We start from the raw sequence: 18,706 nt of genomic DNA, 5'->3' as shown, positions 1-18,706 counted from the left end.
TTGCTAATGCATCTATAGTTTTAGTATTGATAAAAATATATATTGATAATAAAACAAAATCTAATTTTCATATTTTCGATAAAAATCTGAATTTTTTATGATCTTAGATTATTATTTACATGATAATACGTAAAAAATTGCAAACAAATATTTATATAGAGTTTATATTGTATACATGTAATATAGGTTATTTGTATTTTACATATATAAACGCTCGACCCTGATATAAACACTGAGAAAATTAGCCTATCTGATCAAATTAGCCTTTTAAAAAGTAACGAACGGATATTTACGAGTATTTAAATTAAGTATTTAAATATTAATACAAAATCTAATTACGATTCATTAAGAGTAAAGTTATCGGAAATGTGCGGAAATAAATTATCCGTTCAAAAAAATAAATGTATCTTTTAGGCAATTTTCTCAGTGTATTTATATATTACCTATTTATTGGGGGGAAAAAAAAAAGAATTTATTTGTCTAATTTTCATTGTCATCACTGGTTTCATTCGTAGATTCTATCGCTTTTTGTATAGTACTTACTAAATATTTAAAAAAGTAAAAATATTTCACTCAACATTTAGTAACTATTATTAAACTTTTTTCAGGATAATTATTACCATCAATCTATAATTAATGATACATAACTTGCCTTATCTTCTTGTCAGAGACAATTTACACAAAAAGATAGTATACTTCCGCATTCTTTTTATATTGTCACAATACCATTATTCGTTGGTTTAATGTTTTAGGAAAAGATAGACAATGCTACGTTTATTCATATTGTGTCCATGATTATCTCTTTATCATGTACTCTTATTTGCAGTTATTTCATTTTAGTTCCTGCGAGAAAAAAACGCAACAAATATATCGAATTGCTATTAATAATTAAAGAGTAGAGAATACTGCTTGTATATAAAACGATGTACCTAGAGGCAAATTCATTTTTTTACATAACTACTGTAAAAAATTTTGTTTCATTAGATAGACATCTATATATAAATATAACCAATAATATAAATATCGCTAAGTGATAATATAACCAAATTTTGTAATGTAGCTACATAAGAAAATAGATTTGTCTCTGGATGTGATTTCGCCACTAAAATTTCTGGTCAAAGTCTGCCGCTTCCCCCCCCCCCGTTATTAAATTTACTAGAGTAAGGGCGGGTTTATCAATGCTCAGCTAAGTTAAATTTGACTAATAGTTAAATACTAACTGTAAGCTATGTGTTTATCAAAGCGGAATAACTAACAGTTACGCATAAACTGTTGGTTAAAGTGTTTGTTACAAACGTAACTGTTAGTTATTCCGCTTTGATAAACACATAGCTTACAGTTAGTATTTAACTATTAGTCAAATTTAACTTAGCTGAGCATTGATAAACCCGCCCTAAAATTTCGTCAGTGGTGTTCTTTATCTTACCAGAAGCTGGTAAACGAATTTATTAGTAATGTATCTCCCAGATGGGAAAAATGTATGATGTACTCTACTTATTTATGAGCTCATGAGCTAATTATAATATATGCTTGTCCTTGAGAAGGAGAAACTATTCATACTCATAAGTATTATGCTGCCTCGGTAATATCGACATGTCTCTTTAGTGTAAGTTGTTTTCTCTTTATTTTTTTGTAATTCATATGTTGTAAGAAAGATACTTTTGTACATACGCATAATATTTAAAGAAACGAGATGAAAGAAGAAAATAAGACTTTATGAAGACGAAAAGCGAAAGAAGAAGCTCCTCAGATGTAATCGAGCTCGAGTTCTCCGTTATTAGAATGTGAATATTGAACAGTTTCAATTTGTACTGCACCAAGGATATTCGTATTATTTGATTGTGAAATGTTCCATTTGGATATGTACATCTTGCTTGCAATTTCATCTACATTCCCGCAAACATGCGCGCAGTACTTTCCAATGTATATAACTTCGCGGAGAAAGCCTAAAAAAAAGTTATTCCCATGCGTAAATGCATAATTCGGCAAACAATCGATTGTTATACCTAATAATAGCATAAGAAGCGATATTGATTAAATAAATATTAAATGTTGATCGTTTCCGAATCTTTATCGTGTTACACGCAAGAACAGGTTAATAGAATTAAAATATCTACTTTACTTTTGACGCAGTTGTGACAACAGCGGCCTTATACTTTCGATTGATTCAGGCGAGAAAGAGATTTCTCGATTGCGTAACAGCGAAATGTTATACTTCAGACTTTAGGCACGCATTTTCGCATTTATTGCATTTTTCGTAGATTTTTATTTACAATATAAAATAATACATCTTGCCAGGCTATGATGACAACTAACTTAAATAATAAAGAACTAACAAAGAGAAAAGATTGTTAAACGGAATAGATATAACTGGTGTTGCCAAGCGTTCATGTAATTTGCTTAAGAAAATCAAATTCCATATAGCTGCTCGAATCGTTGAACATATATTTAGTAAAATATCTGGTTGAAATAAGGCTTACTTTATTAATTTTATTTTTTGAAAGCTCTATTAAACACTATTTTTAAAAATTCTATTTACAGAATTTTTAATATTCTCTTAGAGTTTTTAAGACTATATTTTTAATATTTTATTAAAAAGGTTTAAATAGTTTTTAAGAAGACTATATATTTAAAAAGTATTTAAATAAAATTACGACTTTATTTTTAAAAGTTTTTTTTAAATATAATTTAAACTTCTATTTTTAAAAATCTGTTATAGAGTTTAGAAAAAATAAATTTAAATAGGCCTTATCCAACTCAGATGTTTTAAGAGACTTTACAAAAGCGTACGGGAATTGTTATACACTGATTAATCAGTCGACTGTTTTGATAATGCTGATAATAATGCTTAGCATGTAGTTACAGTTTATCTCGCTGTAAAAATCGAACGATTAGTGTTTTTTATTTAATTAATTCACACCTCATCTGCTAAAAAGCTGTATACATAAATTGATAGCTGGCGTTAGTGCGAAAAAAATGTCCTTCGACGAATACGTGATGTCTGGTAAGCTCCGTCACATGTACCGATGTTATTTATTTTTCGCAGCATAATTTATCGCAGTATAATTTAATTCTTAAGAAGCGATTCTGTGGACGAAGCGACGACCAATTATCACTACACTTATCCGACCATAAATGAAATAAATTTCGTAGAAAATACAAATACGATAAAGTAATGTAATGTAACTGAGAAAAAAGTACAATTCATTTTTAGTCAAATCGTGAACACCATGCTTTACTTGAATCTATTAGTATAATTTGTGAAAGTCCTCGCTTCAATAGATTTAATTAGAAATCATTTCACAATGCAATTATAAATATAGTGTGTCCATAATTTACTTTTTGCTCGTCAATGACAGGTCTCTATTGCAGCGCTATCACAAAATAAAAATAATTGTTAAATGTATAAAAGAATGCTTAACTCCCCTTTCGCGACCAGATGTAGTCCTACTTATTACTCAATACTCATCACAATATCGCTAATCGCGGTTATTTTTGTCGCTTCCAAGATATTTTTAAGTTTTTTAAATAATCTGATCTCTTTATAATGTTTTTAATTGCTCTAAGTTCCTATTCATAAATAATAAGTTGAATATTAGGTCGATGATTCTCATTTTGTTTTTACACTTTTTAAATACTGTGAAGTTTGCTGTATGTCAGGCTATCTATAGATAGATTCGGAGAAAGTAAAAGGAAAAAAATTTTACCTTAATTATTTTGAAAATTAATAAAAATGTTACTGTCTTACTTAAACTATTTTAATGATTGAAAAGTCACTTTTTCTGTTGAAAAACATTCATTACTTTATTTTTTTGATCCAATAACTAAATGGTAGCGCTGCTCTTACAAATCCCCCAAATTACAGATTTGGGTTACTCTCTGACGAAAGTTCAAGAGAACTATTTTCAATTACAATTTAAATAAGAAAAAACTACATAATTTTTGACGTCAATTTCATTAAATTTTATTATTAAAAATTAACACGATGTAATGAAACGCGCTGTATACATTATCTGTTCATTATTCACATTCGACTGGCTACCTTTGTATAGGCGAAATATAGTCCGAATGTCTAAAGAAAAACAAGCGTGTACAAACTTTGTTAAGACCATTAGCTAGAGTTGATATTTTTTTTATACATGTGTAGCAGCGAGAAATGTAACTTATAGACTCTCGCGCGTTATTTTTTTTTCTAGGACATAACACACACACACACACACACACACACGTATAATTATGTAACATATATTTAGGATATTTATAATTCGACGAATGCAATACTTATCGAAATCTTTTACCAATTATCAACGAGAAGGGGAGGGGGTCGCACTATAAGTCGATTAATTGTCGAAACAATAAAGTCTAATTGTCAACATAGCAAAAAATACATCTTGTTTCTTCCTGCATTACTTTTTATTATTTTGCAACTACATGTCTGTATTCTAACTTATTTTTTCTTATTTACATTATGATATTTGATCTGAAAATCTATGCTCTTGGTCGCAATGATTGCTCAGGCGAATATAATGTTACTTTCTAAAAAAAAAAAAAAATTAAATTAATAGTCATCGTAAAATTAGTTAAATATAATTAATTAATTCATTAAGAAATGTCTATTGACATCACTATCATTAAAAATAATTTATATAATGTGACTTCCTTGTATAAAAAATTATCGTGACATTTAATTACAATGACTTTTCAATTGTACCCCGATCAATCCTAATCAGGGTTGGTAAAGAAAAGTCCAATAGATAGAATAAATCGTAGTAAATTCAAGTTTTTACCATCCCAGATTTTATCAACACACAAAAAATTCTCTTGCCAAAAAAAATACTCATTTGCATTTTTTTTCTACAATAAGTAAAATTACTTTCTAGAACAAAATATTTTTTCTCTCTTGATAATAGTCGTAAAATATACTTATAAAAAATTTTATTAAAAAATTCATTATTATATACTTGAACATATTGTGTAACAAGTATATTATGTATAACAAGTATATTGTGTAATAAGTGCGGTAAAATGGCTATTGCCTGTAAGTGTAGGAACGCACAGTGGACGCATGAGCCGAAGGCGAGTGGGCAATAGTCAACTGCACATGTTGTACACAATTTTTTATGTGTCGAAGTGTGGTCCTTGACTGTGAATTGACAGGTAAGAAAAAGATCACTTCTGGTGCACAGGTGTATGTGTATATATATATATATATATATATATATATATATATATATATATATATATATATGTCATTTCACGGAATCCGCATATAAAATCTGGGACCATAGTCACCGATTCCGTTTAAATTGTAGAAAAAAATTTGTCAATATGAGTTAAAACAACCTGAATTTTTTTTAATTTTAAACCTACGGGTTAGTGGGGGCGCTGCTATCATTTCCTTGACATGTCGCGTTCCGACATCGCTTTAAAGTAAATTTTCACCAATTTCTTTCTTTTTGTTCTTTTGTCAAACGTGTACATTTTTATGTAAAATTTTCTGCTCTTTCCAATAAAAATATTTCCAATTTTCTCAAAATTAAAGAAAGCATTAAAAATGATGATTTTTGATAAAAATTCTGTTTTTTTATATCTTCTCCAAAATTTATTTTAAAATGAATATTTTCATTGGAAAGGGCGGATTTTTTCACATAATATATGTAGTTTAAAGCTTTTGCTCTTAATGGTTAGAACCAAAATTAAATAAACAAATTATTTACTATTTCTAATTATATTTTCGTCCTTATTATTGATTTTTTATTAAGTCGTTGTACAGCCATCGATCTATTTTTATTTTTATAAAGTTCAAAGATGTTGAAATTACTTTTGCATAAGCATATCATACTATATAATTCAAAGGAATTATTGCGTAATAACTCTGAGTCCCTTTCACTGTATTGTGTGTAACATACCGTTATTCTAAAAATATTTCTATTTGCTTACAAATCTTGTAAGATAATATTACTTTATTTAAATATAAAATATATTGTTTTCCACAACTCCTGTTGTGTATGGGTACGTTTTTGGAGTTGCCGTTACGAATCAATAGAGCATGCTACGATCAGATGTGCCGAGTGCTTCACGTAACTCGAGAATCGTTAAAGTGTATCGATATAGAGAATATAACTTTTTATAACTTTTTTGCATCATTTTCGTCTTGAAATGGCATCAAAGTGCTCACAAAAAGAAACTAAAAAAATGTTTCAATCCTTTCAACTTGGATTCAAGTCGTAAGCAAAGCAAACAAAAATATTTTTAGATATGCTACAATCAAATCAGTAAAAAGCACTCAGAGTTATCACGCAATAATTCCTCTGAATGATATGGTAGGATATGCTCATGCAAAAGTAATTTTCTCATCTTTGAACTTTATAAAAATAAAAATTAATTGATGGCTGTAATTAATAAAAATACTTAACAAAAAAACTCAAGTATTTAATAAAAAAAACTTAATAAAAATAATTATTAAAGACGAAAATATAATTATAAATAGTAAATATAATTTGTTTATTTATTTAATTTTGATTCTAACCATTGAGAGCAAAAGCTATGAACTACATATATTATGTAAAAAAATTCGCTCTTTCCAATAAAAATATTCATTTTAAAATAAATTTTGGGGAAGGTATAAAAAAACAGAATTTTTATCAAAAATCATCATTTTTAATGCTTTCTTTAATTTTGAGGGAATTGGAAATATTTTTATTGGAAAAAGTAAGAAATTTTACATATAAAAAATGTACACGTTTGAAAAAAAAAACAGAAAAGAAGAAAATGGTGAAAATTTACTTCAAAGCGATGTCAGAACGCGACATGTCAAGGAAATGACAGCAGCGCCCCCACTAATCCCATGGGTTTAAAAATCTAAAAAAATTCAGTTTGTTCCTGACGAATATTTTTCTGCAGTTTAAATCAAATCGGTAACTATGGTCCCAGATTTCATATGCGGATTCCGTGAAATAACTCATATATATATATATATATATATATATATATATATATATATATATATATATACACATGTATATATATATATATATATATATATATATATATATATATATATATATATACACATGTATATATATATATATATATATATATATATATATATATATACACACATGTATATATGTACACACACACACACACACACACACACACACACACACACACACACACACACACACACACATACATGGATAAAATTCGAATTAGGAAAACCATTTTCAATTAATCAATCATTATTTTCTATGTATTATTATTAATAGAAGTGTTAATTTTTGCCGGTTTTTCCAGGAAATACTGATTTTTACTGACATAATCTTCATAAAAAGCATAAAATTTTTCCAACCCTGATTCTAAACATTTTGCTTTTTTTTTATTTTTATCTATGATTTGATTTTGTAAGAATGTTTAAATGCGAACTTCTTATACGGCTCTATAAAAATTTATTGCGATTTTCTTTCTTTTCCTTTTTATATGATTATGTGTATACACTAGAAATAAAATGTTAACAGACATGACTATCAGTCGATATTCAGTCGATTTATAACAACATTATTTGGTTTACAATAGACTTGCTTACTTGGCGCTGATTAAGAACTGGGCTGATAGAAATTATCGCTCATAATCGGTATCAGCTTGCCATTCAACAACTCTTGCGGCCCGGTGTAGTAACGCCATAACAGGCTGCTACCTCTCTTTAGCTGATTATGAGATGACAGATGGGACCAGCAATGCAACCAGTTATGATAGATCGGCATGTGTGGTGGGAGACCAGCTACTAATCTTGAACATAATTTTCATGAATGCACATCGAATTTAAAATCTTTCAAAATAAATGTTTTTGACCGATTTCATTTCTATATTATTAATTTTTAAAATATAAAACTTCATCGCACATTTTAATCAAATTTGGGTAAGTTAATTATATTTTTTTAGCTAGTTGAATTAATTTAAATTAAGCTAAAGTTAATGACTTATAAAAGTTATGTTAAAAATTGCTTGAATAAAAAAGTTAAAAGTATTGCGTTAAGAATTATTAAATTAAATTAAAAGTTAATTCTAAAAAGCATCTTTTAAAGTTAGATTATTTTAAATAACAATTATAATATGGATCATAAAATAAATCTAATATTATATAAATTAAGTTTATATAAAATAACAAAAAATATTGTTCTTTATATAGAATCGTGGTGTGTTCTGTCTTATGTAGAACTTTTTTCTGTTATAATTTCTTTTATAGATAAAGATAAGTTTTGATAATAAATTTTTTTTATACATACAAATTTTTATATAAATTTTGATTTTAAATGATGTAACTATTTATGAAAGGCACGATAATCTTAACAAACTTTCCAAATTTATAAAAAAGTGTATCATTTTTAAGTGCGACAAAAATTAAAAATTATGTTAATTTCCAACGAAAATTAGATGTAAAATTTTACTTACCCACAATCATTTACTGCCATGCAGTGTGACACCACTAGGAACGGATACATAACAGTCGTAACTACAAACTATAGAAATATTGTTTTAAAAAATTCATCTTTAGGAACAAAGTATATTTAATGCTCTGTGTGTGTGTGTGCGTGTGTATGTGTGTGAAATTCTATGAAAAATCCACAATTTTCAAGGGTAAAAAAATAAATTTTAGATCTTTCCGATTTCTTTTCAGTAATAAACATCTTATTAGAGTAAAAACATCAGATATGTGCTGAAAGTTTTGAGCTATAGTGTATCAATATTAGACTGCGCTTACTTTCATGGTTGAAGCAATGTGCGGTTTTATCGCTGGCTCTTGTATGACATAATTATTGATGGCATATGTGGCAATGCCAGTTAGAATTGTAACTGAGGCAATTCCTATAACGCGCGGTATTAATCCCGCGTAATATCCTAGGATTCCGTTCTCCCTGTAAATCTCCAGGAACGAGCCGAATAAACTACTAATTGTGAGAAGATAACAATAAATTTTGTTACTATAAATGAACCATTCAGAAATATGTAAAAGACGATGGGTAAAATGGATCAATTTTTGTCTGAATAGCGAGTAAAAACGGTAATTTTTTTAGATTTTGAGCTTTTAAATTTAATTTTGACTTTTAAATTTGTCAGGAAAGTTAATTTAAATAAAAAAATTCAAATCAGCCCAGCTATTAAATGAAAGTATTAAATATATAAGAAGTTATATTATGAGAGATATGTTAACGAAAAACCATAATAAAATATATCAAATAATCAATTGACATAAACAAATAAATAAATAAAGATCTTATTCGATCAAAATAGATCTTATGACTTAAAAATAATTTTTTGTGCAAATCTTACAATTTGTAATAATAAAATACTGATAAAATATAAAATACTGTAGAGAAAAATCCTTGAAGGATGTAATATTGAAAATGTTCTCAGTGCCATTTAAAATAGTTCTCATTGATAATGTTTTTGTTTCAAAATATTAACATTTTTTTTCATTAAGCAAAATAAATTATTAAACTACAAGAACTATTAAAGCAAAAAATAAACACAAATAATTCAATTTTGACCTGACTAGCCAAATATAATTAAATACAAGCACTACGTTTCAACCAACGGTTTAGGTCCTTATCAAGTGCAATTGATATATAAGTTACATTACACACATTACATTGGAATCTATGACATATGTTCAGATAAATCAGACAAGATAACAAATTATATAACACAAAAAAGTGTCGCAGTATTGAGAACGATTGTAAAATTACTTACAGATAATACAAAAATACAAGTATAATGTTGACACATAATATATAAGAGGCATAATATATGCTTTCCATTCATATTACAATGTTAAACTGATAACGATAGAAGAGAAAGTGAAAAAACAATCATAATGAGAAACGTCGATGAAGAACCAAGTCAAATAAACTAAAAATAAAAACGAACTAAGTGCATTTAACTACTCTCATAAATAGATGTCAAATTCTCACTGTCAGTTTGTAAATTGATAATATGACCATGTTTTTTAATAAAAAATGTTTCAGCAATCTCGCGTTTTTTAGTCACAGTCTACTATTCAACTATTAAAGCATGTCATATTTTATTATCAGAAAAACATTAATTAGTAAATTCATAAAATTTTAACAATAATTTATAATATTAGATTTAATAGCTTTATATACTGATTTTAAACATGTACAAGTAAGGCTAATACGAATAAATTCAGTCTTGTCATTTGCAGCGTATCTTGATGCCTAATAATTTTTTGTGTGATTTTTATTTATCTTCGGCTTCCGTTTTTATTTGCTATTTCGGAGGTATAAAATCAGATCATTTTACCTATCCCATACTTTGACAAATATTTTTTAATACAATTATATTCAAAATTAACAAAGTATATTCAAAAAACAAAAAAAATTATAATCAATTTACAAACTGACAGTGAGAATTTGACATCTATTTATGAGAGTAGTTAAATGCACTTAGTTCGTTTTTATTTTTAGTTTATTTGACGAATTGTACAAAAATATATTTTGTTTATTTACTTGATAAAGGAATATTAATATTAAATTTCTTTTTTTTTTCATTATATCTCAATGATTATTTTTCTTTTTCTCTAGATTGTATACATTTTAATCATCACATTTTTCGAACGACTCTGGCTAGATCATTCTTAGGCATTATTATAAGGTGTTTACTGCCAGAAAAAATTTTGAAATTTTCAAGGAATTTTTTAAATCTGGAAAATCATGAATTTCTATGGAATTTTATTGATACTTAAAGAAATTTTTTAAATGTTAAATTACTTTTAAATTTAAATGTTAACCCTATCTTTCTAACAAAATTGTTTCCTTAAATAATAATCCTTAAATAAATGATAATTTTTTTCTTGCAATATGTTAACAATAATACGGCATATACATTCACATACATTTTTGTGCGACTTTTTGTGTGAATGTGTATTTAAAAAATTATCAATAAAAATATATAATTTAAAATTAAAGTTGTGTATTTAATCACCTTTCAAATTCTAAGTTTTCAGTGAGGGAGATACATATATTGCAGATATCACATATTATTTAATTTAAATTGTTTTCAGTACTTTTACAAATTTAATATTCAAAATTCAAGTGGCCCATAATAAAAAGCACATAATAAAATAAACAAATAATATAATAATAAAACAATAAGTTAATAAAAAATATAAAATATATAATTTTTATTTATAATATATAATTTTATTTAAAATAAAATAAATTTATTTTAAAGCTGTATTAAAAATTTTTTTTATCTTGAAGTTTTGAATAAAGTTTCTAGAAGATATTGAAATTGTCAGAAAATTCTTTTACAAGATTTGAGTAAACCTTGTATTAGATAATTAAAAAGTCGTTCTACACTGTAAATACAGTATATATGATCGCATGTAAATATATGCATATAAAATAATAGAAAAAAGCAACAATTTAAAATATAAAACAACAGAAAAGCAGCAGTTTTCAAAATTAATTTTTGATATCTTTGTGATAAAAAAAAATATGTGAATAATCTTCCAAAATTAACAAATATCCCTTCAGGTTTTGAGTGGTCCAGCCGAGTCGAGGATTAATTGAAAAAAGAAAAATTCTTCCTTTTATTTCTAGGCGTAAAAAAAATTACGTTATATATATTTATACCTATATCTTGTTTCTCCACCTACAAATTGTGCCATCATCCTTAGCGAAATAACCTCAAGAGGATGAGTAACTGTAATTGCGATTGTTTTACTGATTACATCTCTGATGATTTCATTCATGCATCTTTTACGTCTGTAAATAGAAAAAATTATACATTCATTATTTATAATTTTCTTCTTTTTCTTAAGAAAGTTCTTCAGTTTTTTCACATAATAACTTGAGAGGAAGTTTATGATTAATATATAGGAATTCTTGAATATTCTGAAAATCTTTGATTCTTTGATCATACAGTCTTCAAATAACTTTCTAAAATAGCACCAAATCTTGTGACAAAAAACATTTTAAGTAATTGGATCACAAACAAAATATAAGAATGTTGCAATTCATAAAAAAGAATGGAATTTAAAGAAAAAAATTGTTTGGAATTAAATTTTTTATTGTACTAATTTCGTGTAAAAGTATAAGATGTTCATGAATTATATAATTCCTTTTAAATGATATCATATTAAGAAATGTAAAAATTACATTTAAATCATTATTATAAAATAAACAATTCTTTTACAATGTTTGCTACATCAATATTTATAAATATTAATAAGAAAATATTTTTAAATAATAAATTATCATCTTTTATTTATTTAAATTTTGTTCATTGTTATTTTGAAGATAATGCCAAAAATTTTCATACTAAAAGACTTATATAAATAAAAAGTCACGTCTTTCCTTTATTTTTTTAAACTACAGAATCCTCCTTAACACTTACTTCACACTTTCATCCTCATCGTCCTCATCTTCGTTCTGGTTTACCGAGTTTGACTGCAGATATTCCAGAGCTTTGTCATACACTATTGTGCTAATCGTATAGGAACACATTTTGGGCACTAAACCTCTGTAGCAACCTGTGAAGCCATCTACGCTCTTTATATGTTTAACTGCAAAAATAATGTAACTTGTAAAACAAAAGCAGTAAAATAATATATAATTTAAAAAAGTTCTTCAGTCTCATATAATATATGAACTTGATCAAAGTTTGAGGATATGCTTTCGATTAATACAGTACATTTCTGAATCTCATCTTTCTAATTTTTAATCGATTCGTTTTCTTTAAATAATAATTTTTTTTAGTATTATTGAAGGATGTTAAAGACAAGTCTGTTTCATTAATTAAACGTAATATTTTTTATCAAAAGAATTCATCTTATTGCTTTTATAGATTTAGAAATCCTCCAAAATAAAAGTATATGCATTACTACCAACAGTCTGGATTATAAAGCATCAAAAATAAAAAAAATTCACAATACTTTTATCATTTCTTACAAGGCAACCTCGCGAACCCGAAAATTCTTATTTTAATGAAACTTGACATAAATGTAGAGGAGGTAAATACGTGAATTTAGAAATTTTTCGTTTGAGTTTATAAATTGTTTAAAGGGTTGAAACCACTCTTCAAAGGTAAAAACATTTTTGTTTTTCTCGATATATCTCGTAAATCAAATGAGATATCAATAAATATTTTATACAAAAGTTTTACAATATCAATACCTCTATTTAACTATCCTATTTATTTTTTGGAAAGTTTTTTTCCAATTCTTTTCAAAAAATAAATAGCATAGTAAAATAGAGATATTTATGCTGTAAAACTTTTGTATAAAACATCTTTTGTTTAGTTGACAAGATACACCAAGGAAAGGCAAAAACTCTCAACTTTTGAAGGGTGGTTTCAATCCTTTAAACCGTTTATAAGTTCAAACAAAAAATTTCTAAATTCATGTATTTACCCCCTCTACATTTATGCTAAGTTTCGTTAAAATTAAAATTTTCGAGGTTCCCTTGTTAGTCAAATACAGCGTGTGGAGCTGTCACGCCGCCAAATAAATATTTGCCTGATATAAAAGATCTGCAATCTTGTACTCACAAAATTCGACATTCCAAACACATAGATAATAGGAACAAACAATGTCGAGTCCTTAAAATTAAACTTTGATTGAGACAAAATTGTTCCATAATAATTTTTAAATATGCGCGTGAAAAGTTGATAAACAGAACGTGAAAAAATTTTCTCCGTTTCCGATATAAAGTACAATGCACATACTGATGTTAATACATATCTACTTTAATATCAAAAAAGAATTTCCAAATCTATAAAAGAAATATATACAAAATTTTGTTAACAATGTGCACTAATAATTCTACATTATCAACTTCCTCACTTCCCATTTTAAACTAATCTTGTAATTAGCTTTATAGAATTGTGTTGTTTACAGAATTAAAGTATATACAAAAATGTAAGGGAGAATGATTGAGTTTATAACAAAAACAAAAAAATTTTAGTATGTTGATAATTGTTATCACTTTACAATAATATTTGCTTAGTATACTAAATTTACAATATATTTATACAAAATTAGATCATGCTTCCCTAGAAACAACATATGTAAACAATCGTATAATTGGAATTAAAAATTAAAACAAAGCAGTTTTAAAATACTCTTTTATAAAACATTTTTGAATTAGTTTTACAGAATTAAACATTCTTTTAGGTAATCAAAATTCACATAAAAATGAAGAGAGCACAAGGCAATTTCATGTCAATAACAAAAATTTTAACATTTAAAAATCAAAAAAATTTTTTTGTTATTGACACAAAATTGTCCTTTAATCTCTTATTTTTGTGCATACTTTAACTGTGTAAAAGAAATTGAAATTCTATAAAGATATTTTCTAATAAAAAATGTTCGTGATTGATTTTAGGATTCCCTTAAGTAATTTCATTACACAAAAAATAATTTTGAACAGCTATATTCATATGAATAAATGGAGTTTAAAAAACAGATTTTAGATTTAAAAATAAAGTTTCAAAGCGCATTTGAAGAGCAGTTATAACATCAGCGTTTTGCAGTTTCAAATAGTTTATTATTTATTATTTATAGCGTTTTCTACTGGGAAAACTGGTGCAGCATCAACGCTGCGGCGATTTCGATAAAAACTCCACTAGCACAATAATAGTGCAGGTTTAGTGTGGTTCAGTGGAACACATCATTAGAAAGGTTTAAAAATTAAACAATTTCATTGTTATAAAGTTTACTAAAATAATGTAATAACATATACTTTAATGTAATACTTTAAAGCACAAATATAATATCTATTTAATTTGCACTGGCACCTTTCACCGCCTCGAAAGACGGTGGAGTAAAAGTTGCACTCGGTGTAATTTTTTTGCATCAATTTTGTCAGTAGAACATTAAACACTGAAAATATGTGAACTGATTTTTACAGTGGAACAATAAAATTGCACTCAGTGCGCACCAGTGTTGCAATAGTTTTCCCAGTAGAAAACGCTATTAGAAAATGGTAATGATCAAAAGCGTCTGTGTTAAAAAATACAAAAAGTCATGTGACTTTACCTTTATAAACTGGAAAATAATAAAATAATTGTCTTTAGGTTTTATATATGTAAAGAATTTTCAATTATAAAATAACCGAATCTATATAACATAATATCAATCATTAAAAATCTGGGATATAAACATAAACTAACATCTCCTTCCAATAACTTTAACGAAAGGGGACCCAGTGACCTTGACCTTGACATATATTGTCAAGGTCACACTTCTGAGTGATGTTCAAGAGATTTTAACCAGCGCTCGTAATTCGTTAAAGTTATTTTTTAAAAAGTTTCATAATTTGCTGTAATTTTCTGATGTACAAGTAAAAAAAATATGGGTAAATCTTACAACGCAGTTCCAATGAATAATAAATTTATTATTAAAATAAAGCATTTTTAAGCATTTTTGTGTGTTTTAAAATAAGATAATCAATTTATGTGTTCTTTATAAAAATTAATGTGGGGATGTAAGGGAAAGGTAAGCAAAAATGTGTGCTTTATTTTAATAATGAATTTATTATTTATTATATTGGAGCTGGATCCCTTTTTGTTTAGATTTATCCATATTTTTTTAGATTAGGATAATAATAAATCAATAAATTTTCTTATTTTAAAGCACGCAATTTTGTGTGCTTTATTTTATCAATTTATTATTGTGCTGGATACATTTTCCTTTTTTTGTTTATAACTTTTTAACAAACAATGAGCGCCGATTAAAATCTCTTGAACATCACTCAGGAGGGTAACCTTGACAACATGTGTCAAGAACAAAGTCATTGGAGCTGGGTCTCCTTTTATTAAGGTTTACCCTCTTTCTTAATTTATATATAATAAAAATAGATATCTTGTTTCAAATTTTTTTATTAAAGTTACACTTACTATATGTGAAGACATTGGGTAGTTTCAACGCTGGCTTTCCAAGCAGAGATACAGTTGGTTTGGGTGGAATAGGTTCATGCCCAATCTTTACAGAAAAAAATATAATTAAAACAAATATATTCTATTTAGAGAGGTCCTAAAGCAAATTACTGATATTTTTATTAGAAGATATCTTTGAATTGACTTTACAAAGATTTCAAAAAAATTTTTACACTACATTTTACAATATATAATAATGTGTTTAGAAAACTTTTTCCTTATCAGTAAATTTTTCTTTATTCTGTTTATTTTTATGTACACTCTAATTACATACAAGAATTTGGAACTGTCTGTAAAGCCAAAGATATTTTTTAATAAAAGATATCAAATAATAAATAAAAAGCAAATAAAAACTAATTTGCTTTAGGATTCCCTTAACAATCATTTTATACATAAGAAATATTTTCTTTTTTTATATATAATTTAAAGAATTTAATAATCTTAAATGTGAAAAAAACATTTTTATTTGAATTATAAGTCATCTAAAAACACGGGCAATATTAATATGTAAAAAGCACAACATATATATGTATAATATATATGTATAATTATTTTGATAGTGTTAAAAGAATCTGATTCTTGGTTTGAAAATTGCTAGTTTCTAATATTTTTCGTTTTTTAGTATTTTTTATTTCTTTGTTACTCAAACAAGTTATGTCTTTCTAATGATAATCTCATTTCACAATATTTAACATTTCAAAAGTAGATATTCTCAAAACAAGAATCTTTTTCTGTATATCCAAAGAGACAAGTTTGTTTTCTTTTGATAATCTAATGATATTTTAATTGGCAAATGTATCTCTACCTGTATAAGAACCTTCGCATATTCAATAGGATGAGAGATCGCATTTACTAAAATGCGACCAGCTATATCTGACCATAGGATTGCCATATCTCTCGACTTTGAAGGTGCACTTGGCACATTTCTAGTCCTCCTCTTCTCTGTGAAAGAAATCAAAATCAATAGGAGCTTAATCTACCAGAGATTCTTGTCTTATATGAAAACGTACCGTGTTTCATTGTTTAAAATCACAATATCATAGGTTAGATTTCTTTTTATCTCTCCCCTTCCCCCTTCTCTTTATCAAAACTTTTATGTAAAACTGCTTTGCCTAAGTTAGCAGAAGACAACTGTGTCAACGAAGAAATCCTTTAAAGACAATTGGGCTCAGCGTCGTCGTTGTGATATTCTCATTTGTTTTTGATGACACAGTATTTTTTGTATTTTTTTAGTGTTTGCTCTTTGCACTCCCGGTGCAAAGTTGCGCAAAATCCACTCATTCAAATGCCAATAAGTAGATAAGCGAGGAATTATCTCTCAGAACTCTCGCGAAAAAACCAGACTCATGAAGAACTCTTGTCTCTTTCCCTCGGCAATCGGTCTCACTCACTGAAATCAATCCAACACTTAATATGCAACATTTCCTTGAAGCGGCTTTTCGAATGTATTTATCTTTTTTTTTCTCCCACCATTCGTACTAGTATTTCAGTATCTATTGGTATCTATCTGCCAGCACTGATGTTTTCTAACCTCTAAAGCGGAAACCTTCACACCGCAAGAAACTCTTTCTTCTCTTCTCTCCCTTCTTTTCACTCGTACTCGCGACTCTCGCGACTCAAACTTTGAAGCTCGTTTGAACACGTCCGGGATCTCCGCTGTCCGCTCCGAGATGTTTCCAGCCGAGATTTCGAAGGGGGACCTCGAATATTTCGAATCGGCGCCTCTCTCACGAGAAAGAGAAAAACGGTGACCAACAATGACAGAAGTGACAGCTGGTTGCTAATGTCAGTGGGTGGTCTGTGGTGGTGCGACGAAGAGAGACAAAAAGACATATATGGTTTGTTCGCGTCGCCATGCTCCGATATACTCCTACTCACTCCAACGCATTCTAATAGGTTGGCATCATCGGAATCAACGTATTGGAGTGCTATGGGGTGAATAGGAGCATGTTGGGGCATGTGACGCGAACAGACCCTAGGTTTATTCTGGTTGCCTACACTTTTACACTTCTACGAAAAATATAAGTTCTTATTGGTTTATATTTTTAACCAGCCAATAAGAACTTATACTTTTCGTAGAAGTGTAAAAGTGTAGGCAACCAGAACAAACCTACTGGCTGCGTTCAGCAAAGAATATGTAGCGGTGAAACTGTATAAAATTCTCCAACATGATTCGTTCTTGCCCTTAGTTCCTGTTGGATCTAAATGTATAAACCAATCATATAAAAGAATTTTACAACAGTTCCACCGCTACATTGGCTACATTCAGCAGATTCAACACAGTTGAGCAACATTACTAGATTTTCCGTTGAATAATACCGTTGATTTGTTGGCTCTATAAGTCAGAACCAATTATGTCCGATTGCTACTTAGCTGCTGAGTCTACTGAATGCGGCCTTCTCTCCGCTGAAGACAGCCAATGGACGCAGCAGACAGAGCAGATCAGTGAGCGCTAAGTAATTCTCTAATATGATTGGTTTTTGCCTTGAGTTCTTCGTTGGATTTAGAAGCAGAAACCAATCATAGTAAAGAATTACTGAGCGCCCACTAGGGCTTGATTCTTGAATTCATTCGCAAGAGAAACGTATTCGCAAATTCTGATCTTACAGAAAAGTTGGAAGTTTATTGGCTATCGTATGGCTATTAACCAATAAACTTGTAACTTTTCTGTTAGATCTAGTACTTGCGTATACGTTTCTCTTGCGAATGAATTCAAGAATCGAGCCCCTGGGGCTCTATTCTTGAATTC

The 18,706-nt window shown here is 27.8% G+C and overlaps 1 protein-coding gene across 6 annotated transcripts; it reads right to left on the bottom strand.

Moving 5' to 3' along the window:
* Positions 1–278: 278 nt before the first annotated feature.
* On the bottom strand, positions 279–17,630 carry LOC105839681 (mitochondrial carrier homolog 2). Of its 6 annotated transcripts, none has more exons than XM_012686161.3 (10): positions 17,489–17,630; positions 16,968–17,347; positions 16,763–16,899; positions 15,919–16,003; positions 12,418–12,586; positions 11,655–11,786; positions 8,762–8,948; positions 8,452–8,519; positions 7,586–7,788; positions 279–843 (listed from the first exon to the last, which is right to left on the bottom strand). In XM_012686161.3, exons 2-9 carry the CDS (start codon positions 16,975–16,977, stop codon positions 7,596–7,598), a joined length of 981 nt encoding a protein of 326 aa, XP_012541615.1. In that variant the 5' UTR covers positions 16,978–17,347; positions 17,489–17,630; the 3' UTR covers positions 279–843; positions 7,586–7,595. The 6 variants fall into 6 exon arrangements, with proteins under 6 accessions (XP_012541615.1, XP_012541613.1, XP_036151225.1 ...); XM_012686159.2 differs by lacking the exon at positions 279–843 and adding an exon at positions 4,395–4,536; XM_036295332.1 differs by lacking the exon at positions 279–843 and adding an exon at positions 4,921–5,143.
* Between the last annotated feature and the right edge of the window lie 1,076 nt (positions 17,631–18,706).

Source organism: Monomorium pharaonis, chromosome 1, assembly GCF_013373865.1.
Source record: "Monomorium pharaonis isolate MP-MQ-018 chromosome 1, ASM1337386v2, whole genome shotgun sequence".
Classification (NCBI taxonomy): Eukaryota; Metazoa; Arthropoda; class Insecta; order Hymenoptera; family Formicidae; genus Monomorium; species Monomorium pharaonis.
Note: the sequence above shows the minus strand (reverse complement) of the source record. Positions and strands in the feature narration are given on the sequence as shown.